At 67.2% G+C, this 27,759-nt stretch overlaps 1 protein-coding gene across 1 annotated transcript; it reads left to right on the plus strand.

Annotated features, from left to right (window-relative positions):
* The first annotated feature begins 4,217 nt into the window (after positions 1 to 4,217).
* Positions 4,218 to 27,663, plus strand: MYO15A (myosin XVA). Its single transcript, XM_068424108.1, has 64 exons — positions 4,218 to 5,387; positions 5,502 to 7,991; positions 8,856 to 8,938; positions 9,146 to 9,209; positions 9,299 to 9,408; positions 9,520 to 9,594; positions 9,764 to 9,854; positions 10,120 to 10,223; positions 10,725 to 10,788; positions 10,867 to 10,980; positions 11,179 to 11,340; positions 11,463 to 11,576; positions 11,678 to 11,736; positions 12,021 to 12,144; positions 12,236 to 12,331; positions 12,421 to 12,552; positions 12,975 to 13,100; positions 13,326 to 13,403; positions 13,785 to 13,939; positions 14,095 to 14,140; positions 14,257 to 14,381; positions 15,041 to 15,158; positions 15,239 to 15,414; positions 15,484 to 15,568; positions 15,833 to 15,886; positions 16,072 to 16,153; positions 16,229 to 16,359; positions 17,066 to 17,161; positions 17,252 to 17,487; positions 17,629 to 17,807; positions 17,923 to 17,995; positions 18,159 to 18,350; positions 18,512 to 18,606; positions 18,701 to 18,792; positions 18,886 to 19,012; positions 19,171 to 19,232; positions 19,335 to 19,398; positions 19,486 to 19,624; positions 20,062 to 20,152; positions 20,237 to 20,333; positions 20,510 to 20,631; positions 20,740 to 20,799; positions 20,949 to 21,024; positions 21,489 to 21,604; positions 21,693 to 21,811; positions 21,943 to 22,084; positions 22,333 to 22,444; positions 22,582 to 22,656; positions 22,905 to 23,110; positions 23,182 to 23,306; positions 23,419 to 23,485; positions 23,636 to 23,708; positions 23,942 to 24,015; positions 24,121 to 24,203; positions 24,421 to 24,551; positions 24,627 to 24,721; positions 25,147 to 25,224; positions 25,472 to 25,568; positions 25,653 to 25,813; positions 25,903 to 26,036; positions 26,130 to 26,263; positions 26,862 to 26,995; positions 27,221 to 27,361; positions 27,451 to 27,663. Exons 1-64 carry the CDS (start codon positions 4,218 to 4,220, stop codon positions 27,550 to 27,552), a joined length of 10,428 nt encoding a protein of 3,475 aa, XP_068280209.1. The 3' UTR covers positions 27,553 to 27,663.
* The last annotated feature ends 96 nt before the right edge of the window (positions 27,664 to 27,759 follow it).

The raw sequence follows: 27,759 nt of genomic DNA on the forward strand, positions 1-27,759 counted from the left end.
CCTTCCCTGCTCCTGGCTTTGTTCACAGCTGGAGTGCAGAGCAAACCCTGACGCCGCGGCAGCTAGTGGAGAACAAGCTCCAGATCAGCTGCACGATGCCTGAGCTGGCTGTAGGAAGCTGTTCCAGCACATTAACTTGCCCTTCAAATCTCCTGTGAAGGCTGCAGGGGCAGAGCTGCCTGCACAAAGAGGTCTTTTGGTTACATTTTGTCCCTGAGTTTCTGACTTTTCACTCCAAACCCAGGAGCCTGCCAAGCCCTGGCATACGAGCGGGCAGCCAGAACTGCTGAGCGAGCTTCGTCCTTAGGCCAGGTAGCTCGTGGAGCTGGGGAGATGGTTGATGCTTGCGTGAGGCTGAAATACATGGTATTAGCTGCTGAAATGTGTCCTTGGTTAGTGCCTACCTCAGTGTGTTCGGGTTTCAAATTGACCAGCGTGCCATTGTTAAAAAAACCTCTAATTAGCCTCACTCTTTGTTTAGAAAATTGGCCATTTTATCCTGTTCAAAATGAACTGATACATGGTTCAATTTGGAATGGGGATGAAGTAAAAATAGTTAAGCCTGAAGAAGCTAACTTCTTTTTTTAGTGTGAGTAGCTTTTTTTTTTGCAAGCGAGTTTATAGCTGTCTCTGAAAACGCACGCGGTTAATTGCAGTGTTCATTCTTCCAGACGGCTTCCCCAATTGTCCTGCGCTGATGGTAAAAGCTGCAAACACTGCAGTTCAGTGCAGGAGATCTCTCCGAATCCTGAGAAAACAAGGTGCTACGGGCAGGGGGGAAATGGACTGGAGCAGTAGGATTGTACTGGAGCCTCCTGGGGTTTGTGGAATTGGCCAGACCCCTCGTTAGCTCCGGACGGGGGTGGTTAGCGGAGGGAGACGTGCTCAGAGCTGTGTTTCTCTGCAGTCTGAGGGAAGGCTTGGCTGGACGATGCTCAGAGCAAGCCTGGCTGGTGGTCTGCTCTGTGTCCTGCCCTCCCTCTGCTCCGTACCCACATCCCAGAGGGCTGCACTCATCCTGCCCCATCCCTGGGCCTGTGCAGTGTGGCCGCGCATCGCTCCAGGTGCGAAGCGGGGTGGATCGGCTTCGATACGGTCCATCAGCCACCCTCCATCTAGTCCTGGAAACAGCCCCGGCCTGAGGCGTGCTCTGTTTAAAATGCCTGTTCCAGGCAATCAAGCAGCTTTGATTGGCTGAACACTCCTTTTATAATTTAATTTAGTCAGGAATCGTTTGCAAGGTAATAAAAAGCGGTTCTGACTCCAAATACATTCATTTAATTCAATGAGAGACAGTTACTGCGGCGGGCTCGCCTCAGCCAGCTTCCCTCACCCCATCACGCTGACAGCTTAAAGCGCTGCTCAGGGCTGTAGATAAGAGCCACGATCTGCAGTGACAGCTTAATTGTTTCAGATGCTGACAAGGGTCACCCCAACCAGCCGTCACGCGTGGTGTGGGGCTGGCTCGGGAGGCTGCGGAGAGGAGGATTTATGGCTGGCAGATAGTTTTGAATTCCTCTGGTTGCGCCTGCTAAATGATGAACCTGCCCCTCGGGGATTGGGGCTATTGATTGTAATTTGCAGTTAAGCCCTCGCTTGCTGAGGAATCAGCATAATAAATACCCACCGCAGTACGGCAGGGACGTGTCTGAGGGGAGGAGGAGGCGGTGGAGGCTTTCCCAGCTCTGGTGGCACGGTGCCTGCGGCAGGATGCTCTCGCCACTCCTGGCAGGACCACGGTCCCCAGTTTGGGGTGATGCAGGAAGCCAGCGCTGGAGGGGGGAAGGACAAAGCTTTTCTGAGGCTCTTTGGCCTGCGGAGCTCAGGCGCTTTGTGAAGGCAGGGAGAGATGCTCTGCTCAGCCTGAGGAGGAGAGGGTGGTCCAGGGGGGCCAGGATGGTGGTCCAGATCCTTACTCTGTGGTGGCCTGGGGGGCCTGTGGAGCCAGTTGGTCCCAGCCCTACTTTGGGGAGAGGTGTGAGGGCAGGGGTGTGTGTCCATCCCCACATCCCTGTGATTTCTCCTCCTAAATTTGCCTCGGCGTGGGGGCAATTCGCCAGCTGTTCACATCTGGGATTGGTGACACTGAGAGGTGGCACAGATCTGCGACCCGGGAGGGAAGGGGCTGCGGGACCGTCCAGCCATGTCACTGGGGAGGAAGGGACGGGGACCAGAGCTGGCTGCTGCTCCCCAGCTCTGCAGAGGGAAGATCAGCTCCCGTCCCTCTGCTCGTGAGCGGAGATGAGAATAATAGGAGTCATCAAATATGCATCGGGCAGCGGCAGCCTGCTGCTGCCGGGCAGCAAATATGGCCCTGCGGCTGCCGGGGGAGTGACGGTCCCCGGCGGAGAGCGAGGCCGAGGGCACGACACCGGCAGAGCCAGGGGCTTTGGGCAGCACCGAGCTGGCCGGCGCCATGCGGGTGAGCTAGGCTACCCCAGGTGAGTGGCTGCGAGTCCCCCAGCTGGGTGGCACGTCCCTCGGGCTTGTGGAGGCCACAATGGGCAGGACCAGGGAGGGACCTTTGTGTGTCCATGTTGGTCCTTACGCGAACGCGGCGGCGTGGGGCTCGGCTCCGGCTGTAACTGGAAACAGGCTGTAAGGGGAGCCGGGGTCGGTGACCGCAGAACTGCCTGGAGCCGGCAGAGCTGCTGCCCCGGGAGCCCTGCCCCGCCGGTGCCGGTGCAGTGGTGATGGCAGATCTGTGCACAGACCATGCCAGTGCCACGGGGGACTCCTGCAAAGTGATGCTCCTCGCGTGGCTCGGGCTCTGCTGATGCTCTTTCCCACTGACCCCATATTGGCGTCACCCCACAGGCTCTCTCCTGATCCCTGCCCAGTGCCTCCCCTCCCGCTCTGTCCCTCTGCTCTCCCTGCAGCTCCGAGGTGGCCTCCCTCTGTGCAGACCCCACCAGGGTGTCTCCAGCCCAGAAATTAATGCAGGGAGGAGGCCAAAGCCGTGAGATCGTGGCTGATACCCCCTCAGCTGCAAACGTGGCACGGGGGGACCGCGCTGGGGAGAAGACAGCACCGTGGGGTGCCAGCCATGGTGCTCTCCTGGTCCTGCAGGAGGACAATGGTGTGGAGACTGCTGCTGGTTCTTGGGTTCCCCCAGCTGCTGCACAGCTGGATGCTATTGCTGCTGCTCCCTTGGGTCTCCCCACATACCTGCTGCGAGGGGCTGGAGCGGGTGCTGCCGCTGCCCGCAGGTGATCCGCGCGGGGCAGCGAGTTCCCACTGCCTCTGCTTAAACTTTCATGAACTGCAGCCGTAGCAATCCAGCCCTGGCATTAACATTTGATGTGGTCACCCTGCACCTGGGCACGTGCGTGTGCAAACACGCCACCGGCACTGCCACGGGGCACACGTGTGGCACACGCAAACCCCCTCGCCAGCTGCGTCTGGGCACGCATGGCGCCCTGCATGCACACACCGTATGCGTGGCACGGCACGGGGGTACCTCGTGGGGCTCCTGGTTCCTCTCTGCTTCCCAGTGGGGCTGTGGGGTTTGGTCTGGCGTTGGGTTCCTCCGCCGTGGTGCTCCTCTGGGCTGCACTCCCAGTGCCGGTGTGGCGTGTGCCTTGGGCTCTGCAAAATCGATGCCATGGTTTGACTTTGTGGCATCAAACGGGTCCCTGGGCTCCACCCTCCTCCGTGCTGGCCGGGGGAAGAGGCTGATTCCCCAGGGGAGAGCACGGGGAGCCCCGAGGCGTGGGGAGGTGGCAGGGTCTGGTTTTGGGGGGGTGGTGGTGGTGCTCTGTGCCGTCCCCTGCGGCGTCCTCCCAGGGGGATGCTCCCCGCCATGGGGGCCCTTTCCTGCTCCTTCGGAAAAGTCTCGGGGCCGCAGCAGCACATTCCTTACATTATTCATGGTGCCACGAGCCCCGGCGGTTGGGTTACAGCCGGCGCCCAGCCGCCAGCACCGCGCCACCGCCCAGCTCGGGGTGCCGCGGGAGGCAGGAGGCAGCTCCCGCCGGGCTGCGCCGGGGCTGCCGTCCCCCCGCCCCAGCGCCATGCCAAGCGGGGGGCCGCTGGCGGCCGAGGGAGCCACGCACGGGCACGTGCCTCGCCGAAACCGGGCGCAGGTAAATACCCCCCTGGGGCAGGCTGCGGGGTCGGGAGCCGGCCGGTGTGCCGGGAGCTGCCTTGTGCCTGTGCAGGGCATCATCTCCCAGGGCCCTGCCGGGGCCGGAGCATGAGCGCCTGCCACCGCCGGGATGGCGGGCAAGAAGGGGGACCCCAGAAAGGATGCGGAGGCCAAAGGGAAGGGGGGCAAACGGAAAGGGAAGGATGGCAAGAAGGGCAAGAAGGAGGCACCCAGCGAGTCGGAGGAGACCTCGGACACAGAGCTGCTGAAGGCGGAGGAGAGCGAAGAGGAGGAGAAGGACGAGGAGGAGGTGGCTGTGGAGCAGCCCAAGAAGGGGAAGGGGAAGGAGAAGAAGGGGGTGACCAAGGGGGCGGTGGCAAAGAAGGTGGCCCGGGGGAAGAAGGTGCAGCTGGAGCCGGAGGAGGAGGAGGGCGAGAGCGATGCTGCGCCCACCAAGAAGAACCTGAAGGGCACCTCCAAGCTGGTGATGGGGCTGGCGGCCGACAACGCCAAGAAGAAGAAAGGGGCCAAGGGCGCAGCGGCCAAGGGCCAGCCCAAAGCATCCGCGGGGCCCGGCCTGGCCGAGGAGGAGGAGGCGGTGGCGCCGAAGGCCCGGGCGAAGCGGAGCCTCCGCAGCACCTCCAAGCTCTTCCTGGGCTTCAAGAAGCTGGGGCTGCATCGGCCCAAGAAGGGGCAGTTCAAGAACACGTCCCGCTTCTTCTGGGGGCTGCAGAAGCACAGCACCAAGAAGAAGAAGAAGAAGAAGAACAAGGCGGTGCTCAAGTCCACCTCCAACCTCATGGTTCGCTTCAAGCACGTGGGCAAGAAGAGGAAGGAGGCGGCCAGCAGCTCCCCGCCGGCGAAGCCATCCTTCCTGCTGCTGCGGCGGGGCGGGCGGGCGGCCGAGGATGGCACGTCCCTCTTCCGCCGGCGCCCGGAAAGGAAATTCAAGCCGCGGGCGCAGGTGCTGAGCAAGGCGGCCTCCGCCACGGGCTGGCTGGCCAGGAAGGTGCTCTCCCGGCGCGGGCGGCTGGCGCGGGGCGGCCGGGCGGCCGACGTGGCCTGGCTCTCGCGTATCGGCGCCAAGAAGCTGCCGTTCCCCGCGGAAGACGAGATCCTCAGGCACCGGGCCAACATGAAGCGGATCCCCGGCGGCAGCGGGCTGTCGGCCCCTGGCGCCGCGCGGCACGGCCAGGAGAGGCACGGCAGCGTGATGCGGCGCCTGTCCCGGCGGCTGTCCCAGCACGCGCCTGCGGAGCCGCTGGTACCGCGCTACGGGTGGGCCGAGGAGGAGGATGGAGCCTACAGACGCCAGCGTGGCTATGCCAAGGGGGATGGAGCCTACAGCTCCCGCCGTGGCTACGCCAAGAAGGAAGATGGAGCCTACGGCTTGCGCCGTGGCTACGCTGAGGAGGATGGAGCCTACAGCTCCCGCCGTGGTTATGCCAAGAAGGAGGATGGAGCCTATGGCTCCCGCCGTGGATACGCCAAGGAGGAGGATGGAGCCTACAGCCCCCAGCGTGGCTATGCTGAGGAGGATGGAGCTTACGGCCCCTGGTGTGGCTACGCCGAGGAGGAGGATGGAGCCTACGGCCCCCAGCACGGCTACACTGAGGAGGAGGAAGGCTACATCCAACCCCAAGCCTACCCAGCCAGGTACGGCTTCAAGGATGCGGTCCCGACACCCTACACCGACTACCCCGGCTATGAGGCAGAGGAAGAGTACGGCTTCTACGGGGGTGTTTGGGAGGAGGATGACGCGCCGGGGCAGCCCTACGGCTACGCAGAGCTGGAGGATGAGGGGCCGTTCAGCGGCAGGTCCCCCCTCGCGCTCTATGACCCTTACAGCAGCGACCCAGAGTACGGCGAGGAGGCAGCAGGGCCCTTCGGCTACGGGAGGGACCCCTACGAGGACTTTGGGGACCCCCTCGCTGAGGGGTACCCAGGGCGTGAATACCCCGAGCATCGCATCCAGTACAGCGAGGCGGGGTGGGCGCCGCACGCCCAGTCCTCCTGCAACCCCTACGCCGTGGCCCTGGAGGAGATTGCTGAGGCCGAGGAGCCCGAGGAGTGGGAGGAAGAGGAGGAGGAGGAGGAGGACAGGGAGTACCCCTTCTCCATCCTCAGCGCCTCCTCGCTGCGGGGCATGCGGGAGACCCTCTCCTCCAAACTCTCCATCAATAGGAAATTCAGGCTCTTCCCCCGGCCCCAGGTCAAGCTTTTTGGCAGGGACCGCCTGGACGTCCCCCTCCTGCCATCCCCCCACCTGCCCGCCACCCGCGATGAGGACGACTATGCCGAGTACGAGCCGCCGCCGCCAGCCCCCGGCCCCACGGCAGCCCCGGGGCGCCGGGTTTCGGCAGCGCGGGCCTGCGGGAGCCCGTTGGGACAGTTCCTCCAGAGCTCCCTCTCACAGGCCCCCAGTCACCCGCCACGGGGGGCGGGGGGACATCGGGACCCCCGCACCCCCCAGCCCTCCCACAGACGCTCCACCCATGGGCTGGCGGGGATGGAGAGCACCAGCCTGGGGGGCCGGGACCCCCCATCACGAGCATCTCCAGCCAGGGACCCTTCCCCACCCGTGGGGCGCTGGGAACAGCCCCCTCCCCAAGAGCAGGGGGCCGTGCGGCGGCTGCCGCTCCGTAACCCCTTTGCCAACCCTGGGCGCTCCCCATCGCCGCCGCCGTCCCGGCAGCGCCCCGGCAGCGTGCGGGGCGAGGGGCCGCGGCGAACCCCCTCCCTCGGGGCCAGCGTCCGCCGGTTCAGCCCCGAGCCCCCTGCCCCGCCGCCGGCTGCCCCCCGCTCGCCGGGGCTGGGGGGGAGGCGTTTGGGGGTGCCCACGGTGGGCTCGGGGAGACCCCTGTCCCCACGGCCGTCACGGCGGAGCAGACCCCCGGGGCTGCCGCTCCCCCAGGCCTGGCCCCGGCTTCCTGAGCCCCCCACCAAGGCTGTGAAGCCGCTGCAGAGGACCCCCTTCCTGGCACCGTCCCCCCGCCCCGGCAGCCGCCGCCTCGGCCGCCCCGGCCCCTCCTGGGACGAGGAGCTGCCCCCCTGGCAGGGTCCCACGCAGGGTCTCGCTGGGGTGCCCCCCCCACCCAGCCCTGCTCCTGGCACCCCCAAAACCTTCCTCCAGCGCATCGGGCAGCCCCTGGCCGGCATGGCCCCCCGCTCCCCCCCGGCAAGGCCGTCTCCCACCGAAGCGGGGGGCCGTAGCCCCTCCCCGGGGCGCTCCGTGGGGCAGTCCTTGGCGTCACTGCTTGTGGGGAGTGTGGCCCCCGCCGAAGCCCCCCCGTCCCCACCTCCCGCCCGCCGTCCCTCCTCCCGCTTGCCCTCCTCTCCCCGGCGCTCATCCCGGCGGGATGGGAGCACCCACAGATCACCCAGCCCACCGGTGGGGCGCCGGGGCTGGGCCAACACCGGGCGCCCCGTCCTCCCCTCCTCCCCACGCAGCAGCACCCGCAGCCCCTCACCGCAGCGCCACGCCGCTCTCCCCGTGCCCCGTGGCCGAGCCCCCGGCTCGCCAGCCACCCCACACCGTGGCACTCGCCCCCCGGGGCCGGCGGAGGCCGTCGAGGGCAACGTGGCGGCCGGGGAGGAGGGCGCGGGGCGCTACGCTGTGGTGACGCCGCAGGTGCAGAGGTTGGGCTCCTTCCGGCGCGCGTCCCGCATGTACAAGCAGCACTGGTCGGCGCAGCACGTCGTACGGGTGCGGGAGATGCCCGACGCCTGGACGACGGAGCAGGGGGTCTCCCGGCAGCCCACCCAGCGCGGCCGGCAGTGGGCGAGCCAGCGGGGAGCCGACATCGCCCGGTACCTGAGCCAGCGCTCGCCGGCGGGCGGCTGGCGGGACAGGCACCCCTGGGCCGAGGGGTACCTGGGCACCAAGCAGCCCTGGCGCAGCAAGGTAACGGGGAGGGGGCCGCGGGGGGCCGGCGGGGGGACCCCGGCAGCCGGAGGGACGTGGGACAGGGCGGCACGTTGAGTTGGCTGCCGGCATGAAGCCACCAGAGGCGGGGGGTCTGCAGCGGCCAGGGTGGGGGGCGGGTGGCTATGGGGGCACTGGGTGCTGGCGGGGGGTCCTGCTGTGGGGAGCAGGCTGGAGGGGGATGGTTATGGCCCGTTGGGTGTCCCCCCCCCCGTGCACGGCCCCTCGGGGACACTTGACTCTCGCGTATGTAAATGCTGAGACCCGATCTGGGGCCGGGGCGGGCGCGGGGACCCGGCGGGTGTCTGCTTTCCTGGCTGGCCGCCAGCGCGGGCTCCTGCGTGCCACCTGCCCCATGTCACCTCCGTGCGTGGCCATGGGGAGCAGCCCCCAGCCCCCCCCGGCTCAGCCCCCATCCATCATCTCCCCTGGAGGTGCCACCGTGTCCAGGGGTCCCCCTCGCCCACCCCTCGCAGGCCCGTGGGGGTTTGGGTGAGCCATGGGGTGTTGCGGTGGGGGTGGCACAGCCACCTCCGACTGTTCCCACCTGCCCATGGGGAGCAGGACCGGGGCTCTCCGGGACCAGCCTTTTGTATGACGGTCCCTAAGGGCACCTTGGTGGCCCCATGTCCCCACTCCAGCACTGCTGCTGCCTCCCGACATGCAACGCTCTTGCCAGGGGACCTCTTTTGGGGCTGTGGGATGCTTGCTGGGGGTCCCTGCCATCGCTGGCTGCGGGGTCCCCACTTTGGGGTCACAGATGGTGGTTTTGGGGTGGTGGTGGACGCCGGAGGGGGCCGGCGTAGCCCTGCAGTGACAGAGCCGGCTGGTTGCCCCACGCAGATGCAGTCGCTGTGCAGCCTGCCCATCGTGCGGTACCAGGAGCCGCAGGAGGAGGATGGGCTGGAGGACATGACCCAGCTGGAGTGAGTGTCCCCGTCCCCTTCGCCACCCGCCGTGACCCAGAGCAACATGGCTGCAACCCCCCGCCATGCACCCCACGGCCCCGCTGCTCCCCACCCCATCCCAACACGGGGGCTGCTCCATCCTCCAAGGGCTGGGGACACGCTTGGGGACAGCAGACACCTCCTGTCCCCGTGTCACCCCCTGATGCAGCCTCTGCTCCGTGCCAGGGACCTCCAGGAAGCCGCGGTGCTGAGCAACGTCCGGACGCGGTTCGAGCGCCAGCTCATCTACGTAAGCTCAGGGGCTCACAGCACCCCCTGAGCGTGGGGTCTTTGCGGGGTGTCATCACTCTGCGAGCCCCAAACCTCGCTCTCCCGCAGACCTACATCGGCAGCATCCTGGTGTCGGTGAACCCGTACCGGCTCTACGACATCTACGGGACGGAGCAGGTGCTGCAGTACGAGGGCAGAGCGCTGGGCGAGAACCCGCCGTGAGTACCGGGCTGTCCCCGATGCTGGGGGTGCAGCGGGGTGTCCCTGTGCCAGGGTGATGTGGCACCACGTCCCCCACCTCTCCTCCCCCCCCCCCCCCCCCACCCCAGGCACCTCTTTGCCATCGCGAACGTCGCCTACTCCAAAGTGATGGATGCCAAACACAACCAGTGTATCGTCATCAGGTGGGACGCGGCTGGCCCCTGGCACAGCCCCCCTGGGATGTCCCTGAATCAGCCAGGGGCCGATGGGTGCCTCTGGGGATGGGGTGCTGAGTGCATTGGGACGGGTGCACCCCTCGGCCCCCTGCGTAGCTGGTGACAGCCCCGGCCGTGCCCCCTGTCTGCGTTTCAGTGGGGAGAGCGGCTCGGGGAAGACCGAAGCCACCAAGTTGATCCTGCGCTACCTGGCAGCCGTCAGCCAGAAACGCAGCGCTGCCCCGCAGGTAGGGGGCATGTCCCCGTCCCCGTCCCCGTGTCCCACTTCCCCGTGTCCTCCTCCACCTCACGGCTCTGCCCCTCTCTCCTTGTCCCCACGCTTCCACCTGGACCACGGCAGATAGAGGTACTGGGGGGGACACGTGGGCTGGGATGGTTCAAGGGGACTGAGCAGGGAGGGTGACAAGGGGGGGGTCCCCTGCTGTGGGGACAGCCCGTGGCATGTCGGGGTGCCCTGGGCTGACTCCCCGGCTCTCCCCATCGCCGCAGCAGATCCTGGAGGCGACCCCCTTGCTGGAGTCCTTCGGCAACGCCAAAACCGTGCGGAACGACAACTCCAGCAGGTTCGGGAAATTCGTGGAGATCTTTCTGGAGGAGTAAGTAACACCCGCGCGCGGCCGGTGCCCACCCTTTGTGTCCCTTCCCTGCCCCAGGGATGCCCAGCCCGGCCCCGCTGTGGGGCTGCCCCTCAGCTCTGGGGTGGGACACACACAGGGACACTTTTGGGGACAAACCTTGGTGACGATGTCGCCTGAAGACAGGCAGTGTTTGCTGTCCCTGGGGAGGGGCAGGGACACTGTCCCCTGGGCTGGCACCCTGACCGCTCCTGGCCCCCATCCCTGTCCCCACGGCTCATCCCACCCTTGCTCAGCCCCACGGATCCCAACGTGAGGTGCCCAACATCACCCCAGGGTGCAGCAGCTCCGGGTGCGGGCACCTCTCCCTGCCCACCCATTCCTGGTGGGGGGCACCTGGGGACCAGCACCTGGGGACCAGCACTGGGGGGGGAGCATCGGGGCAGGGGTGGGTGCTGTGGGTGGGGGCACAGCCCCTGCCCGTGCCAAGGTTGCCAGCTGGGTGCCCTCTCACCCCTGCAGCGGCTTGATCTGCGGTGCCATAACCTCTCAGTACCTGCTGGAGAAGTCCCGCGTGGTCTTCCAGGTGGGTGGCGAGGGGGTCCCGGGCTCTGCCCACCCCCCCACTGCCGCCCCCACCCCAGCTCCATCCTCTGCTCCCCAGGCCAAGAGCGAGCGCAACTACCACATCTTCTACGAGATGCTGGCGGGGCTGCCAGCCCAGCAGCGCCAGCGGTACTGCCTGCAGGGCGCCGAGACCTACTACTACCTGAACCAGGTACGTGCCCCCTGCCCGGCCCCCCCACGCCGCCGCTTTTCGGGGGGGCTGGCCTAGCCCAGCATGTTCCAGAATCCTCCTGGATTCGGTGCTTGGATGGGCAGGGTGTCCCCCCCCACCCCTGGGTGCTGCCCGCTGGGTGGGCTCCCCAGGGACCCCCTGAGGCACCCACTGATGGCACCGAGGGGGCTGTGCCAGGGTGGGAACTGCGAGATCCCCGGCAAGGCCGACGCAGAGGATTTCCGTCGGCTGCTCAACACCATGGAGGTGCTGAGCTTCAGCGCGGAGGAGCAGAGCAGCATCTTCCGCATCCTCTCCTCCGTCCTCCACCTGGGCAACGTCTACTTCGAAAAATACGAGGTACCCGGAGCAGAGCGGAGCCAAACCGTGCTCTGAGGGCCCGATCTGGGATGTGGCAAAGGGGGGTCACCATGTCCCACTGCATCTTAACCCATCCCACCGCATCCCACCGCGTCCCACAGAGCGACTGCCAGGAGGTGGCCACGGTGGTGAGTGCCACGGAGATCCGGACGGTGGCTGAGCTGCTGCAGGTGTCCCCCGAGGGCCTGCAGAAAGCCATCACTTTCAAGGTGACGGTGAGTACAGGGAGGGGGGGTCCCTGGTCCACCCCCGCCGGGGACAGCGGCTGGCGTTGCTAAAACTCCATCGCACCGTTGGTTTGGTGTGTCCCGACCAGGAAACGCTGCGGGAGAAGATTTTTACCCCCCTGACCGTCGAAAGTGCCGTGGATGCCAGGTAGAGGGAAGGGGGGGGCTGTGCTGCGTGGAGGGGGTCTGGACCCCGGGGATGGGGCGGGGGGTGCAATGCCAGGCTGGGAAAGGGCATGGCCGGGTCCCCCTGTGCGGATCAGGGACGCGTGATTGAACCTGCAGCCCCAAGGGCGGCCCCATGCGTGGCGTGGGGCTGTGGTGGTGGCTGGTCACGGTGGTGGGGGTGTGCACAACGTGATGCCACGCCATGCCATGCTATGCCATGCCGTGCCGGAGCTCCAGCGCTCTGCTCGTCTGCCCCCTCCACAGGGACGCCATTGCCAAGACCCTCTACTCCCTGCTCTTCGGCTGGCTCACGGACCACATCAACAAGCTGGTGTACCCGCGGCAGGAGGCCCTCTCCGTCGCCATCCTGGACATCTACGGCTTCGAGGTGAGCAGGATCTGTCCTGGCTCCGTCCCCGCACTGGCTGCCAGCCCCGGGGCTGGGGCGTCTCAGGCTCTGCAGCCCCTCCTTCTCGCAGGACCTCAACTTCAACAGCTTCGAGCAACTCTGCATCAACTACGCCAACGAGTACCTGCAGTTCTTCTTCAACAAGATCGTCTTCCAGGAGGAGCAGGTGGGCACGGCGAGCAGTGCTGGGCTCTGCCCCATGCCCAGCGCCGCCGCAGGGCTGGGGCGTGGGGCTGAATGGGTGCCGCCCCACAGGAGGAGTACCTGCGGGAGCAGATCGAGTGGAAGGAGATCCCCTTCAGTGACAACCAGCCCTGCATCGACCTCATCTCCCAGAAGCCCTACGGTATCCTCCGCATCCTCGACGACCAGAGCTGCTTCCCCCAGGTGAGGGGCTGCCCGGTGCCGAGGCAGTGAGGATGGCAGCATCAGGCGGTCACCAAGGCTGGAGCATCACCGTGGCCCAGGGCTGCTCCTGGATGCCCTGGGAGAACCCACCAGGTTTCTCCAGGCTTGACAAGCCCTGGGAGGTCCCAGGTCGGTGCCACAGGAGCACCTTCCCCCGGAGAACTTGCTTTTGTAGGAATTACTGAAAACCCCCCTCCCAGCTGCCCTATAAAAGGGAGAAGGGTGGTTGCACCCTCTCTGCCCATGGGGAAACTGAGGCACAGAGCAGCAGGTGCCCATGACTGTGCGGCAGAGCTGACAGCAGGGTCTGGCCGGTTGTCCAGGCATCCCCATCCCGCTGCCTGCATCCCTGGGGCTGCCAGACCACCCGAGCCGTGCCTCACCCCGATGTCCATCCCCAGGCCACCGACCACACGTTCCTCCAGAAGTGTCACTACCACCACGGGACGAACCCTCTGTACACGAAGCCGAAGATGCCGCTGCCCGAGTTCACCATCAAGCACTATGCAGGGAAGGTGACCTACCAGGTGTGCAGTGGTGGGACGCCCAGCCTGGGGGTTTAAGGAGGGTTAAAGAGGAGGTTTATGGGGTTGGTTTATGGGGTTGATCCTGCACCAAGGGGTGAGGAGCAGCCCAGGGGGTCTGGCTGGGGGCCGGGAGAAGCCCCCTCCCCACGATGTCCTGGCCTGGAGCTCCTTTTCCTCCATGCTGTGCCACCGGGCTCCTCACTGTGAGGTTTTGCTCTTTGCCAGGTTCACAAGTTTTTGGATAAAAATTACGACCAGGTCCGTCAGGACGTGCTGGACCTGTTCATCAGCAGCAAGACCAAGGTAGGGCCCTGCCCAGCCCCGGCTCTGCGCTGCTGGGGGGACACCAGGCATGGACAGCCCCCTTCCATACACACCACTTCTCATGTCCCCACGCTTGTGCCCCCGTGGCTGGTGAAGCCCAGGGGGACCAGGAGCAGAGGATGCCTCCAGCTTCACCCTGTGCCCTCTTCCCACGGGGTCCTCTGGGCTATGACCCCTCAAGCATTGGCACAAATGGGCACATGGGCTGCACTTCCCCATCTGGGGAATCCAGCTGCAAACAGGGGATGGAGCTCACTCAGGGCTGGGCAAACAGGCAGTGGCCGGGCTGGGAAGAGGAGCGAGGAGAGCTGCACCATCCTGGCCACCTTCCTCCTCCCTAACCCTTCCCATCTCCCCAAGGTGGTGGCCAACCTCTTCTTCGGCCATGCCCAGGTGGTGGCCCGGCAGAGGAGCCTGGTCAGGAGGAGCAGCACCAGGACGCGGCGGTACAAGGCCCCCACCGTGGCCGCCCGGTTCCAGCAATCGCTCCTGGACCTGGTGGAGAAGATGGAGAGGTCAGAGCGGGCAGGGTGGGCAGGGCGGGCAGGGTGGGCAGCCAGACCACGCTCTGGGCTGGCGGGAGCAGGGTGACAGCCGGACCCGAGCCCTGGGGTGGCCAGGCTGGCTTTGTCCCCTGTCCCCCATGGCTGATGGATTCTGTCCAACGCAGGTGCAACCCCTTCTTTGTGCGCTGCCTCAAACCCAACAACAAGAAGGTGAGAGCCTGCCCGGAGCTCTCCTGCCCTCGCCGGCACAGAGAGCGCGGCGGGCGCGAGGTGGGCAGGGGTCTGCCCACACGGGCGCCGAGGCTTGTCCCCATCTTCCTCCCCAGGAGCCGGGGCTCTTTGAGGCTGACGTGGTCAGCAGCCAGCTGCGGTACTCAGGGATCCTGGAGACGATCCGCATCCGCAAGGAGGGCTTCCCCATCCGCATCCCCTTCCTCGTCTTCATCGACAGGTGCCTGGGGGCTGCGGGTCACAGAATCCATCAGGTTGGAAGAGCCCTCTGGGATCATCGAGTCCAACCATTGCCCTGACACCACCATGACAACTAGACCAGGACACTAAGTGCCATGTCCAGTCTTTTCTTAAACCCCTCCAGAGATGGTGACTCCACCACCTCCCTGGGCAGCCCCTTCCAATGGCTAATGACCCTTGCTGAGAAGAAATGCTTCCTAATGTCCAACCTGACCCTCCCCTGTCCAAGCTTGAGGCTGTGTCCTCTTGCCCTATCGCTGGTTGCCTGGGAGAAGAGCCCGACTCCCACTGTGCTACAACCTCCCTTCAGGCAGTTGTAGCCTGCACTAAGGTCACCTCCGAGCCTCCTCTTCTCCAGGCTAAACACCCCCAGCTCCCTCAGCCGTTCCTCGTAGGTCAGACCCTCCAGACCCTTCCCCAGCTTGGTAACCCTCCTCTGGACTCGCTCCCGGCGAGGGGAGACCACAGAGTCTGTGGGTGTTTCGGGGGGCAGCGTTTGGCCTGGGGGTCCACCACGATGCACAGCACCGGGACAAGCTGCTTTCCCAGGCACGGTGCTCATCACCACGGGGAGGGTCCACGCCAGTGTCCTGGTGGGGTCCCACACGGTGACAGTGATGGTATCATGGGCTCGCCCAGGTACCGCTGCCTTGTCGACATGTGGTCCAACGTCATTCCCAACGGAGCCAACTGCGTGGAGATGCTGAAGAGCCTCTGCCCCGTCAGCCCCACCATGTACTACGTCGGTGTCAGCAAGGTACTGTCTGGGGCAGGGGGCTTGGCTCTGGCAATGCCCTGGGGGGCAGGGGGCTCACAGCATCACCCCCCCACTCCCAGCTCTTCCTGAAGGAGCAGCTGTACCAGGCGCTGGAGAGCAAGCGAGCCCGTGCCCATCACCTGGCCGCCCTCACGCTCCAGCGCTACGCTCGAGCCTTCTTCATCAAGAGGCGCTTCCGCTCCCTCCGCAGGAAGATCGTCCTCCTGCAAAGCCGGGCGCGGGGCTACCTGGCCAGGTGGGGGTCCTGGGGGGGAGGCGGGTGGGCGCCGGTGGGTGGCGGAGGGTGACGGGTGCCCTCCCGCAGGCAGCGGTACCGGCGCATGCGGCACACGCTCATCAGGTTCAGGTCGCTGGTGCACATCTACGTGAACCGCCGGCGGTACCTCAAGGTGAGGGGGGGGGCTGGGACACCCGTTCCCACCCTGCTGCATGCTCGGTGGGGGCATCTGGAGAGGGCACAGTGGCACCCCCAGATCCTGAGCCCCCGCAGATCCCATCCCCACCACCTCCTCTGTGCCCTGTGGGTGTGGGCAGTGCCTCTTTGGGGTGAAAGGCTGGTGATGCGGGGGGGCGATGGCACCCCAGGGGGGTCCCGCTGCCCCCGGGTCTTGCTCCGTGCCACAGGGGGCTCAGTGCCACTGCTCTGCTTGCAGAAGAAGGAGGATGCCCGCCGGCAGGCGGAGGAGGAGAAGGAGAGGATGAAGCAGGTAACAGGCTGTGTGGTACTGGGGGTGGCACACGTGTGTGACGCACATGCAACCCATGTCACTGCGCCCTTGTCCCTGCCATGTGCTCGCCCATCCCTGTGCTGCCGGATGGGGCACCCATGGGTGCTGGGGCAGGGAGCAGCGTGGGGAGGGGGGGGGTGTGCATCCCTGCGCTGCGCCGGCAGGAGCTGACGAGGAGGGAGGTGGTGGACGTCACCCACCTGGAGATCCCGGCCGAGCTGATGGGGCTGCTGGAGGCTGCCGCAGGTGAGTGGGTCCCCTGCACCCCAGCCCCTCGTCCCCATCCCCGCGGCCCTGCCAGAGCTGCCCACTGTGCCGTAGCCGCCCGGGAGGTGAACGCCGGCTGCGTGGTCCTGGTGCCACCGCCAGCGCTGCAGCCCGACTCCCAGCTCACCCTCCCGCTCGACATCAACGACTACCCCATGGCCAAGTACGTGCGGGGCCACTTCCAGGTACGGCGGGCGGGGAGCCTGCCCCGGTGGGCAGCCGGCTTTGGGGGAGCCCTCGGCTCTGGGGGAGCCCTCGGCGCCCCGGTCGTGGCTGAACGGTCAGGTTCAGGGTCCCCGCGGTGGCTCTGCCCATCAGCTCCCCGCACCGTCCCACCACGCTCTGCCCCGGCTTCGGCCCTGGGGACGCCGCGGGGGGCGAGAGGGGCCAGATCCGGGGGGGGCTGCGGGGAGCCGGCCGCCACCTCCCTCCCTCCCCGTGGGTTCCTGTCGTCTCCAGAGGCCGGGGGGACCCCGCTGAGGTTATCGGAGAGAGACCTGCCGAGCCCTCCTGGACGCGGATCTGGAAACCTGGGAGACCAGGTCACTCTGCTCCTGGGACCCCACCCCAGCCCAGTCGCTTTGCCCCCTTCCTCCCCCTCGTCCTCTACTTTTGCCGTGTATTTCCCAGTCCCCACCATCCCCAACGACAGTGCTGGGGCCGGATCCTGCTCTCAGCCTCACCGAGGTGCTGGCATCTCTGGTGCTGCCAGCACAGCCCGGTCCCTGCCCCGCTGCCAGGAGGCTGCTGGCCCCATCCTGCACCCCAGCCCCTGCGCAGCCCCATAGTCCCCATCCAGCATCAACGCCACGCTCAGCGCCGTGGGGCCAGCCCCCCCCCCATGGCCTGGGGCTGTCCCCAGGGCCCCGGTAGCCACGAGTGTCACCACAGGAGCCAGCGTTTGGGATGCTGACAGCCCCGCTGGCAGCCCCCCTCACCCGGCTGGACGAGGAGCTGTGCCACGAGGCGCTCAGCCTCTTCCAACTGGTAGGTGGGACGGTGCAGGATCCGGCCCTGCGCTCCCCTGCCCGCTCCCTGCCCGGGGCTGGAGGAAGGACCTCGCTGTCCCCGTGGCAGATCCTGCGGTTCATGGGGGACCCGGGGCTGGGCGGCCCGCAGGAGACCCTCTTCGGCAACTACATCGTGCAGAAGGGGCTGTCGGCGCCGGGGCTGCGGGACGAGCTCCTGGCACAAGCCGCCAACCAGGTTTGGCGTAACACCAACGTCAACAACGAGGAGCGGGGCTGGCTGCTGCTGGCCGCCTGCCTCAGCGCCTTCCCCCCCTCCGCCGCCTTCGACAAGTACCTGCTCAAGTGAGCCGGGGCTGGGGATGGGCACAGGGACCCTCGGGGACAGCCTGACACGCATGCCTGGGGACACTGCTGGGTCCCTCCAGGGTCCAGCCTGGCACACGTGCCCAGGTCCCTCCTGCAGCATCTCTCCCTTCCCCGCAGGTTCGTCTCCGACTACGCCTTCGCCGGCTACAAGCCGGTGTGCCAGCGCAAGCTGATGCACGCCATGGCGCGGGGACAGCTGGGCGCCGCAGCCGCCCGCACCTACCCGCCCTCGCTGCTGGAGTGGACGGCGAACCGGCAGCAAGCCAGCATGGCCCTTGACCTCCACTGCTTCAACGGTGCGGGGCTGGGGGCACGGCGGCACAGCGAGGGTCGGTCCCAGCTTGCCCACCCTGCCACCGTCACGGGCAGGAGGGGACCGGTGGGACCCGCTCACCGCCCGTCCCTCCCCAGGTGACCAGTTCTCCTGCCCAGTCCACTCCTGGAGCACAGGCGAGGACGTGGCAGGGGATGTCCTGAAGCACAGGTACCCGCCGGACTGGCACACAGGGCAGAGTACCACCCTGGGGCCATTTCGGGTGACCCCAGGATGTGGGAGCGGGGATGCCCAGCTCGTGGGCAGGGTGTCCCTGCAGAGCCAGGGCACCACTGGCAGGCCGTGCCTGTCCCCAGCGTCCCGCTGTTGGCAGGGGGCTGGCAGAGGGCTGGCGTGGCTGGTCTGTGGCCATGAAGGCGGGTGCCCAGTGGGCCGAGCTGGCCGGCCATGACTATGTCCTGGATCTCGTCTCCAACCTCGAGCTGCTCCGGGGCTTCCCCAAACAGAAGTCCTGCTTCCTCGTTACGTGGGAGGGGGCCGAGAGCCGCGGCGGGGACAGCCGGGCGTAGGTACCCGGGCAGGGAGGGGTCCCCCGCTGTGGGGCTGGTGGGGGAAACACCGGCACCAGGCTGGATGGATGCTGGCAGAGGCATGGGTTGGGGTCCTGGGTGGGGGGGGATCTGGCACCCAGTGGGTGCACGATGAGCACATCCACTCTCTCTGCAGGGTGCTGGGACGTGGCTTGGATTTGGATGAAGTGCCTCCTCCCCCGGCCGTGAGAGCCCCCACACTGCCATCCACAGAGGGGTACCACCCCCACGGTAGGGCATCGTCCCCCCCACACCCCCAAGCTCCTGCTGGGGCCATGCCAGTGACGCCTTGCCATGCCAGTGGCTCGTCCCCCTCGTCCCCCAGCAGACGGGGAATTTGGGGAGCCGCGCAGCCAGAAGGGTCTGGACCGGTACCTGGACAGCCTCTTCGACCCCGTGCTCTCCTACGGCAATGGGGTGAGAGCGGTGTCCCCCCGCCCGGGGCAGAGGCAGCCCGGCGCTTTGGGGGTGCGGGTGGCTTGGCTTCCGTCCCCTGACGCCTGCCCCCAGGAGCTGGAGAAGCCGGCCGCCATCTCGCAGAGGATGAAGGGAGGAGGCGGCGTGGGAGGGGGGGACGATGGTGGCGATGCTGATGGGAGCCGACCCCCTGTGCCTGCAGAGACGCGTCAGCCGAGGGGTGAGCGCCCCGAGCGCTCCTGCCTCCCGGCCCAGCTCCCTGCCTCAGTTTCCCCACCTGGTCCCTGCTGGGGGGGACATCCCTGCACCCAGCACCCCACAGCCCTGGTACGGGGCTGCAGGACGCCGCGGCTGAGCTCTCCCCCTGTGATATCGCAGGTCCGGAGCCAGCCCCGTCCCCGCAGTGCCGGGCAGATGCCAACCAGCCGCCTGGGCCCCCGGTCAGTGGGGCAGGGCCGGGGGGGCCCGGAGGGGTCGAGCTCTCCCGGGCAGCTCCCGGGGGATGGGGGCAGCTGGATGCTCATGTGTGGTGTCCCTTGCAGGGCAGAGCAGCGGAGGGGACGCCAGCCCGCGCCCCCCAGCCTCGGCCCTACTTGCAGAAAGCCTGTAAGGGGTCCCAGTGCAATGGGGTGGCAATGGGGGGCTCATGACACCGAGCCAGGCCCCCACTGAGCCATGGGCTTGACCCCGCAGCACCCGTGGGCCGGCGGTGGCCGGGCGAGCTGGTGCGGCATTCCCGGCTCAACTCGGAGCACGTCCCGCGGCCCACGCACGACATCCGCAACATCATCCGGCAGTGCCAGCCGGCCCCGCGCGGCTCCCGGCCCCCCAGGTACCCACCCCGGCCCCTGCCGAGCCGTGGGCTTCTCCTGCCTGGCGGTGGTGTGCCAGCCCTGGTGCTGGGGTGCAGGTGATGCCGGGGTATAGGTGATGCTGGGATGCAGGTGATGCCAGGGTGCAGGCGATGCCAGGGTGCAGGTGATGGTGGGGGTGCAGATGATGGTGGGGGTGCAGGCGATGTGGGGTGCAGGCGATGGTGGGGTGCAGGCGATGTGGGGTGCAGGTGATGCTGGGATGCAGGCGATGTGGGGTGCAGGTGATACTGGGGTGCAGGTGATGCTGGGATGCAGGTGATGGTGGGGTGCAGGTGATATGGGGTGCAGGTGATGCCGGGGTGCAGGCGATGGTGGGATTCAGGTGATGTGGGGTGCAGGCAATGTGGGATGCAGGCGATGTGGGGTGCAGGCGATGTGGGTGCTGTCTCAGCAGCAAGCTCTTTGGGAAGAAGCTGGACCCCCACGAGGAAGCCGTGCAGATCCTGAAGGAGCAGCTCTCAGCAGCCCAGGTGCCAGCGGCTGCAGTAGGGACGCGGCCGCCCCCGTGTCCCCCACCCTGGGCTGGGGGAGCCACCGGCCCCGACCACAGCCCGCTCTCTGCCTCGCAGGGGCCCAAGGAGATGGTGGCCACGGTGAAGCCGGTCACCAGCGGCGGGTACCAGCTGCGAGCGCTGACGGGGCGTCCGGTGGCCACCCAGCCCCCAGGTATCGCGGGGCAGAGCCGTGGCACTAGGGGGGCCAGGATGGAGCAGCACCCTCATGGGATAACCGCTGTGCTCGGCCCAACCCTCCCTGCCCCACAGCTGCCCCCCGTGCCTCAGTTTCCCCGGGGCTGTCATTGCCCCCCCCAGGGACGTGCAGGGCTTTCCATCCCTTCGCAGTCTCCATCTCCCGGGAGCTCCCGTCCGAGGGGCAGCAGGTCCAGACCCAGCTGCACCGGAGCTGCAGCGAGGACTTCTACACGTACCACAACGTGCCCTGGAAGATATACATCCGCAAGGAGGTACGGGGGGGACAGGGACGGGCTGGTGTCACAGTGCTACAGGGACGCTTTTCACCGAGCCTGAGCCCTGCGGGGTGGGCGATGCCACGCTGGTGTCCCTTTGGGCAGGTTTTCTACCCCAAGGACAGCATCAACAACCCGCTGCTGCTCGACCTTATCTTCCGGCAGGTGAGGCACCCCGCTGGCCCCAAAGCCCCCCGGGGGGGGTCTGCGGGGAGCTGGGGTATCCCCTCGGCTGCCCTGAGCCAGGGGGGCCGTGCAGGGCAGAGGGGTTGGGGGGGTCACCCCGCTCCCCCCGCACGGCTCTTCTTCGACAGATCTTCAACGACACACTCTCCGACACCTGCATCCGACTCAGCCAGGAGGAGCGGCTCCGCTTGAAATCCCTCTTCGGTAACCCTGGTCCTCACCCCTGCGGGGGGCTACACCCGGGGGTCTCATAACTGGGGGAGCTCACACCCGGGGGGCTCATAACTGGGGGGTCCACACCTGGGGGGGCTCACACCCAGCCACGCCGGTGCCCATCCTCATCTCCTGGGCATCTCCAAGCCACAACCTGCTCTGCTGAAAGCTGGAGGTGGTTTTGCCTCCAAATGCCACGAGGCCCCTGTGATTTAGTGCTCCCCAGAGTCATGAGTTGTGTCAGGTCTCAGCCAGGACTCGCTGTGTTAGGGGGTGCCCAGGGCGGGGGGGACACGGGTCTCTCTATCAGGGTCCTGCCAGGCTTGGGAAGGGGATGAGCATCCCCGGGATGAGCATCTCTGGGATGAGCATCCCCGCTCTGGCTGTGAGCCCTGCGTCGGGATCCCCCCGGGGACAGGGGACGCTCACTGGGGGTGGGTTATTTCTCCCCACAGCACAAAACAAGCTGGACTCCTTCAGCCCCGTGGCCACCGAGAGCGTCAAGAGGGAGATCATCGCCACGGCCCGGGACGGCTGCGAGGTGTATTTCTCACGCCTCTTCCCCGCCACGGTGAGGGTCCGGCTGCGGGGCAGGTTGGGGTGTGGGGGGAGACACCGCAGCCCCATGCCCCCGGCTGAGGCAGCGTCCCGGCCCGCAGGGCAGCGTGGGGACGGGTGTGCAGATCCTGGCTGTGTCCCACGCCGGCGTCAAGCTGCTGCGGCTGGTGAAGGGCACTAACGTCCCTGGGGAGCAGCTGCGGGTGCTGCGGGCATACAGGTAGGGGCGAGGAGCCCGGGCCGTTGGGGATGGGTGCTGCGGGTGCCAGGATGGGCTGGGTGCTGTGGGTGCTGGGGTGAAATGGGTGCTGCGGGTGCCGGGTGTCTCAGCCTCCCCTCGCCCTGCCCCAGCTATGCCGACGTGCTGTTCGTGACCACCCCGTCCAGGAACATGCTGGAATTCAACCTGTGCAGCGAGAAGCTCATCCTCTTCTCCCCCAAAGCACCCCAGGTCAAGGCCATGGTCGATCACTTCATCACAGAGCTCAGGAAGGTGGGGGGGGTGCCCCGGGACCAGGGTGGGGGCATGTGCTGGGGGCTGGACCCTGCCTGTGTGCCTGCGTTTGGGGAGCCGGGGTGGGCAATGAAGGGCACCCTGCAAATGGGACCGTGCCTGGGGTGAGGGGGGGTTGCGGGGGCACCCTGGGGTGGTCCTGCGGCTGTGGGTGCTCGAAGCCCCTGTGCTGGGTGGGGTGTGTGTGTGCCTGCGTGCCCAGGCTGTGCCAGCCCCCCCGTGCCCAGGACTCCCAGTACGTGGTGGCGGTGAGGAACTACAGCCCGGAGGACGGGCGCCAGCTCAGCTTCCACAAAGGGGACATCATCCACCTGCAGCCCCTGGAGCGCCCCGAGGGAGGTGAGCGGCCCCCCACAGCCCCCCATGCTGAAACACCTTGATGGGGGGCATGGGGGCGGCAGGGCTGATGGCTGCACCGGCTCCGGAGGTGGCCGTGCCCTGGGCTCACACCCCGTGTCCCCACAATGTCCCTGCAGACCACTACTACGGCTGCGTGGTTCGCAAGAAAGTGATGTACCTGGAGGAGCTGAAGACGGGCACCCAGGATTTCGGTGGGTGCCATGCTGTCCCCGTGCGTGTCCCTCGTGCACATACACTGCCCCGAGCCGTGTCCCCTCCTGGGGCTGGGGCTGGGGCAGGATCCTGCCTCTGTCACCCCGCAGCGGGGTGGTTTGGGCTCTTTTCGGCACTGACCCACTGGAAAGGGCTCAGGGGGCAGGGGGGAGCGGGCAGAGGCTTTTTGGGGGGTGACCCCCAGCGCTGGCAGCCCAGGGCCATCCCCACCGTCTGCCTGGCGCAGGGTGGAAGTTCGGGGCCATCCACGGCAGGTCGGGGCTCTTCCCCGCCGAGTACGTCCAGCCCGTCGCGGCCCCCGACTTCGTCCATTTGCCGGCCGAGAGGAAAGAGGAGCCCAGGGACAAGCGGGGCAAGGTGGCAGCTTCGGCAGCCGTGGCCGTGGCCGTGGCCTCCACCGCCGTGGCCCAGGAGCTGGACCGGAAAACCGAGGTGGGTGCTGGCCCGTGGCCGTCACCGGCACGGTGCCGGCTGTGCCCGGCGCCCACCGCCCCGCTCCGCAGGCGTCCCCTGCCCGTGGGGAGGGTCCGGAGGGAGATGGCAGCGAGCGGCTCGGGGCCAGCGCGGGGACCTGCCCCATGGTGGCCTTCGCCCGGCGGTACTTCCGCGCGGCGCGGCACAGGACCACGTGAGTGCCCGGTGACGGGATGGGGACACCCCATGGTGGGGACACCCAACCCATGTGTGACACCCCATGGTGGGGACATCCGTGCCCACCCGCTCTCTTGTCCCTCTCCCAGGGACTCCCATGGGACGAAGGCCAAGAGGGACGTGCCCGATGTGCTGGAGATGCTGATGTTCACCAAGGTACAAGTGGGTGCCTCAGGGTGCCCCTGCCCTGCCGCCACCCACGCGTCCCCCTGAGGTCCTGGCGTGCTCGGGAGCTCCCCGAAAGCCACCCCAATCCCCGTGCCATCCCTCTGGCTGCTCCCAGGAGCTGACCCTCTCCCCCTCCAGACCCCCATACTGGAGTCGCTCATCGAATTTGTGGATGGTGGCATCAGCAAACTGGCCACCGAGGCTTTCCAAGGTAGGCAGGGGGGCACAAGCGCCCTGTCCCCCTGCCCCATGGCCATCCCCAGCCCCATCCTTGGAGGAGGATGGGGACAGGACCAGGGTGGGTAGATGGGGTGGCCCAGGGTGGGGTTTAGCTCCTCTGGTCCCACTGCCCCGCATGCCTGGGATGTTCCCACACCCGGGGGAGCATGCCCTCAGGGAAGGGACCGGGTGAGCTGTGTCACCGTGTGGCTTTGTCGTCCCCAGCTGTGATGAAGTTCATGGGCGACCACCCTCTGAGGGGGCAGACGGAGCCGGACGCCATCTGCACCATCCTCAAGGTAAATCCCCGGCTGGGGCGGTGAGTCCCAGGGGTGGCCTGGGCAGGGGGTGGTAGCTGGGGACGTCCCCAGCTGCAGAGTGAGCCGTGCCTGTCCCCCCCCAAGCTGTGCGCGGAGCACGAGGTCCTGCGGGACGAGGTGTACTGCCAGATCATCAAGCAGGTCACCAACAACACCAGCTCCAAGCCGTGAGTCCCTGCTCCCGTGCTGTCCACCCCGGCTGGGACAGCAGAGGCTGGCACTGGGGACACTGGTGTCCCTGGCTGGGCTGAGCCGCCCCAACACGGGGGGAGACGCGGGGACTCCACCCTCGCTGCGCTGCTCCCCGGGGCAGTGGGTGCTGCTGCAGCCGCTGCGGGCACCCTGGCTGTCCCCGGGAGGCTCAGCCCGTGCTCTTCCCGGCAGGGACAGCTGCCAGAAGGGCTGGAGGTTGCTCTACATCCTCGCCGCCTACTACAAGTGCTCCGAGGTGCTCAGACCCTTCCTCCTGGCCTTCCTGCAGGACGCCAGCAGCCACCCGGAGCTGCCTTTCCAGGGTAGGGTGCTGGGCGCACGGGGACGGAGGACACCCAGGGGTCCCCATCCTTCACGCCGGTCCCCATCCCTGCCAGGCATCGCCAAAGCCTGCGAGCAAAACCTGCGGAAAACCCTGCAGTGCGGCGGCCGCAGCCTCTTCCCCAGCAGCATGGAGCTCAAGGCCATGGTGGTGAGGCTGGGGGCTCGTGCGTGCCCGTGGGGTGCAGGGCAGGGCTGATGGCAGCTTGAGATCACCCCTGGAGGTTCAGGATCCCCCCGTGGACTCAGGATCCCCCCCAGATCCTGCCCTGGAGTTGAGTTGATGGCCCCTTGCTGGCATGGGGAGCCATCAACTTGGCCAACCCAACATGGGTTCTTTTTGGGGTCTGCTTTCCAAGGGCACTACTTAGGGGGTGCCCTGAGCTTTTGGGGGTCCCCAGGGGACTCTGTGCACGTAGGGCGGGGGGCACGATGGCTCACCCTGGCAGGATGGGCAAGATACAGGATAGTCCCCAGGGGATGGTCCCCATGGGATAGCTGGGGGGTTTGGGGTGTCCTTTGGGGTCTTGCTGTGCAAAGGGCCCCCCTGTGCCCCAACGCGTCCCCCCCACGCAGGCTGGACGCAGTGCCAAGCGCCAGCTCTTCCTCCTGCCCGGCGGCATTGAGAGGCACCTCAAGATCAAGACGTGCTCGGTGAGTCGGAGGGGACAAGAGGCTCGGTGCACGCCGGGCTCGTGGTGACACCCTGGTTGTGGGCACCCTGAGGGTGCAGATGCAGGGGGGCTGCACCCCTCAGCTGTCCCTGAGCTGGGGGACCTTGGTCTCTGGGAGAGGGAGATCCCTTCCCTGGGAGCTGCATGGGATAAGCAGGACCCGTTGGTGGCCCCGAGCACGGTGGGGGGGACGTGGCAGTGTCCCATCCGCCTGTCCCCGTGTCCAGGTGGCTCTGGACGTGATTGAGGAGCTGTGCTGCGAGATGGGGCTGCAGCACCCGGAGGCGTTTGACGAGTACATCCTCTTCGTGGTGACCGACGGAGGTGAGGGGCTGGCGGGGACAGGACGGCCGTGCCACCGGTGGGTGCCACGCGCGGTGGCCGTGCTCAGGCTCCCGGGTGGCGCAGGGCAGAGCGTGCGGCCGCTGACCCGCCGCGAGTACGTCCTGGACGTGGCCGCCGAGACGGAGCGCCGGGACGCCGGGTACACCTTCTGGTGCCGCCGCGTGGTCTGGAGCCAGCCCCTCAAGTTCGACAACGAGCTCTACGTCACCGTCCACTACAACCAGGTTGGGCCACCCCACCGGGCTCTCCCAGGGCCACCCCCCGAGCATCCCCTGTCCCCGAGCTGTGTCCCTGCGCTCTGTGTCCCCCCCAGGTGCTCCCTGACTACCTCAAGGGGCTGTTCGCTGTCCTGCCGCCCGCCAGGCCGGGAGAGCAGCACTTCCCACACATGGCCAAGCTGGCCGCCCTCCAGCACCGAGCCAAGGACCGCCACCACCTCCCCACCGCGTATGGCCCGGGGCAGGGGGTCCGGGGGGGGCACATCCCATGGGGTGCGGGACCCAGGGGCCAGCGCTGGCCCTGACCTCCGGCTCCCCGCAGGCGGGAGGTGCAGGACTACGTCCCCCCCCAGCTCTTCCACCTGCTGAAGGCCCAATCCTGGCTCCACATGGTGACCCAGCACATGCAGCAAGCCCAGGCGCTCAGCGCCCACCAGGCCCGGGCACAGTTCCTGGGTGAGCAGGCAGGGGATGGCGACGGGGAGGTGATGCTAACGGGGGTGCCATGCTGCCGGGGGGGGGGAAGCAATGCTAATGAGGACACAATGCTAATGAGGATGCAAGGCTGCTGGAGATGCAATGCTGCGTCCTCCCAACAAAGACATGATGCTAACGAGGATGCGATGCTAACGAGGATGTGATGCTGCTGGGTATGTGATGCTAACGAAGATGAGATGCTGCCCGGGATGCGATGCTGCTGGGTGGCTCCTCTGCAGGGAGTCTGCCACAGGCAGACCTTGGCCCCGTGTAGAGACTGGGGTGCTGCATGGCCGGTGGGATGCAGCACATGGGGGACAGGACCACAGGGCAGGGTGCTTTCAGGCCACCCACCTTCCCAGCAGGCTGCAACAAGGCCCCTTGGCTGCTCCTGCGTCCAATCCTGCTCCTGGTCCAGAGCCAGAAGCAGTGCAAGGCTCTGGGAGCCAACCCAGCTCCTGCCAGGCGTGGGGCTGGCTGGGACCCTCGGCGCAGCCCCCACGGGGTGTGAGCCACCCCGGGGTCCGGGCAGGAGCGGGTGGCAGTGGGCACTGAGACCCCTTCCTCCTCCCCACAGGGCTGCTGAGCGCTTACCCCATGTTCGGCTCATCCTTCTTCTACATCCAGAGCTGCAGCAACAACGCCATTGTCTCGCCCTGCATCCTGGCCGTCAACCAGAACGGCCTCAGCTTCCTCAGCAAGGAGACCCACGTAAGTGGGGGGCTCACGGGGGGCTGCGGGGCGGGGGGACCGTCTGGTTCCTGCTCCTGCTGCAGGGACAGAACCAGGCGGCACCGTGAGATGTGAAGGCGGGTGGGGGGTGACCTGCGCTGCACCGCTGGCACCCTCCGTCCTGCTGGCACCCATTTCGGTCCTCGGTCCCCTTGGTGGGGTCCCCGGGGTGCGCAGGCCACCCCTCCTGTCCCCCCCCGCCAGGAGCCCGTGGCCAAGTTCTCGCTGAAGGAGATCCAGTCGACGCGGACGCAGCGGCCGACGGCCGGCTCCAGCTACCCCTACGTGGAGATCACGCTGGGCGACCTCCTGGCGCAGGGCATCACCCAGCTGCAGCTGGAGCAGGTGGGGGACACTCGGGGGGTCCCGAGGGGGCCCTGCCGGGGCTGCCGCGGTGGTGGCCCGGCCACCCACGGGCTGTGCCCCCTCAGCAGGGCCTGGAGCTGTGCCGCGTGGTGGCCGCGCACATGGAGAGGCTGCTGGGAGCCCGGGAGAAGAGGCTGACGCTGCCGCCCAGCGAGATCACCCTGCTCTGAGCCCGCCACGGACCCCCGCCGCGGGGGACAGGGGGTGCACCCACGCCGGGGGGCCCCAGCCTGGCCGGTGGCCGCCGTCCCCTCTGCACCGCTCACACCTTGCTGTGTTGTTGGGGTTTATACATGCCCGTGAGCCCGGCCCCACTCGGCCTCCATGGTTTTGTGCTGCGCTCGTTGCTGCGGGGGGGGGGGTTCTGGCCCCCCGTG

This window comes from Nyctibius grandis, chromosome Z (assembly GCF_013368605.1).
Source record: "Nyctibius grandis isolate bNycGra1 chromosome Z, bNycGra1.pri, whole genome shotgun sequence".
Lineage (NCBI taxonomy): Eukaryota > Metazoa > Chordata > Aves > Nyctibiiformes > Nyctibiidae > Nyctibius > Nyctibius grandis.

What these genes read in the sequence shown, in the direction of transcription:
- MYO15A (XM_068424108.1), top strand. Translation starts at nt 4,218, where the DNA reads ATGGCGGGCAAGAAGGGGGACCCCAGAAAGGATGCGGAGGCCAAAGGG. An exon ending in AGCAGCCCTGGCGCAGCAAG is followed by an intron (nt 7,992 to 8,855) that starts GTAACGGGGAGG and finishes TGCCCCACGCAG; the next exon opens with ATGCAGTCGCTGTGCAGCCT. An exon ending in TCAAACCCAACAACAAGAAG is followed by an intron (nt 14,141 to 14,256) that starts GTGAGAGCCTGC and finishes CTTCCTCCCCAG; the next exon opens with GAGCCGGGGCTCTTTGAGGC.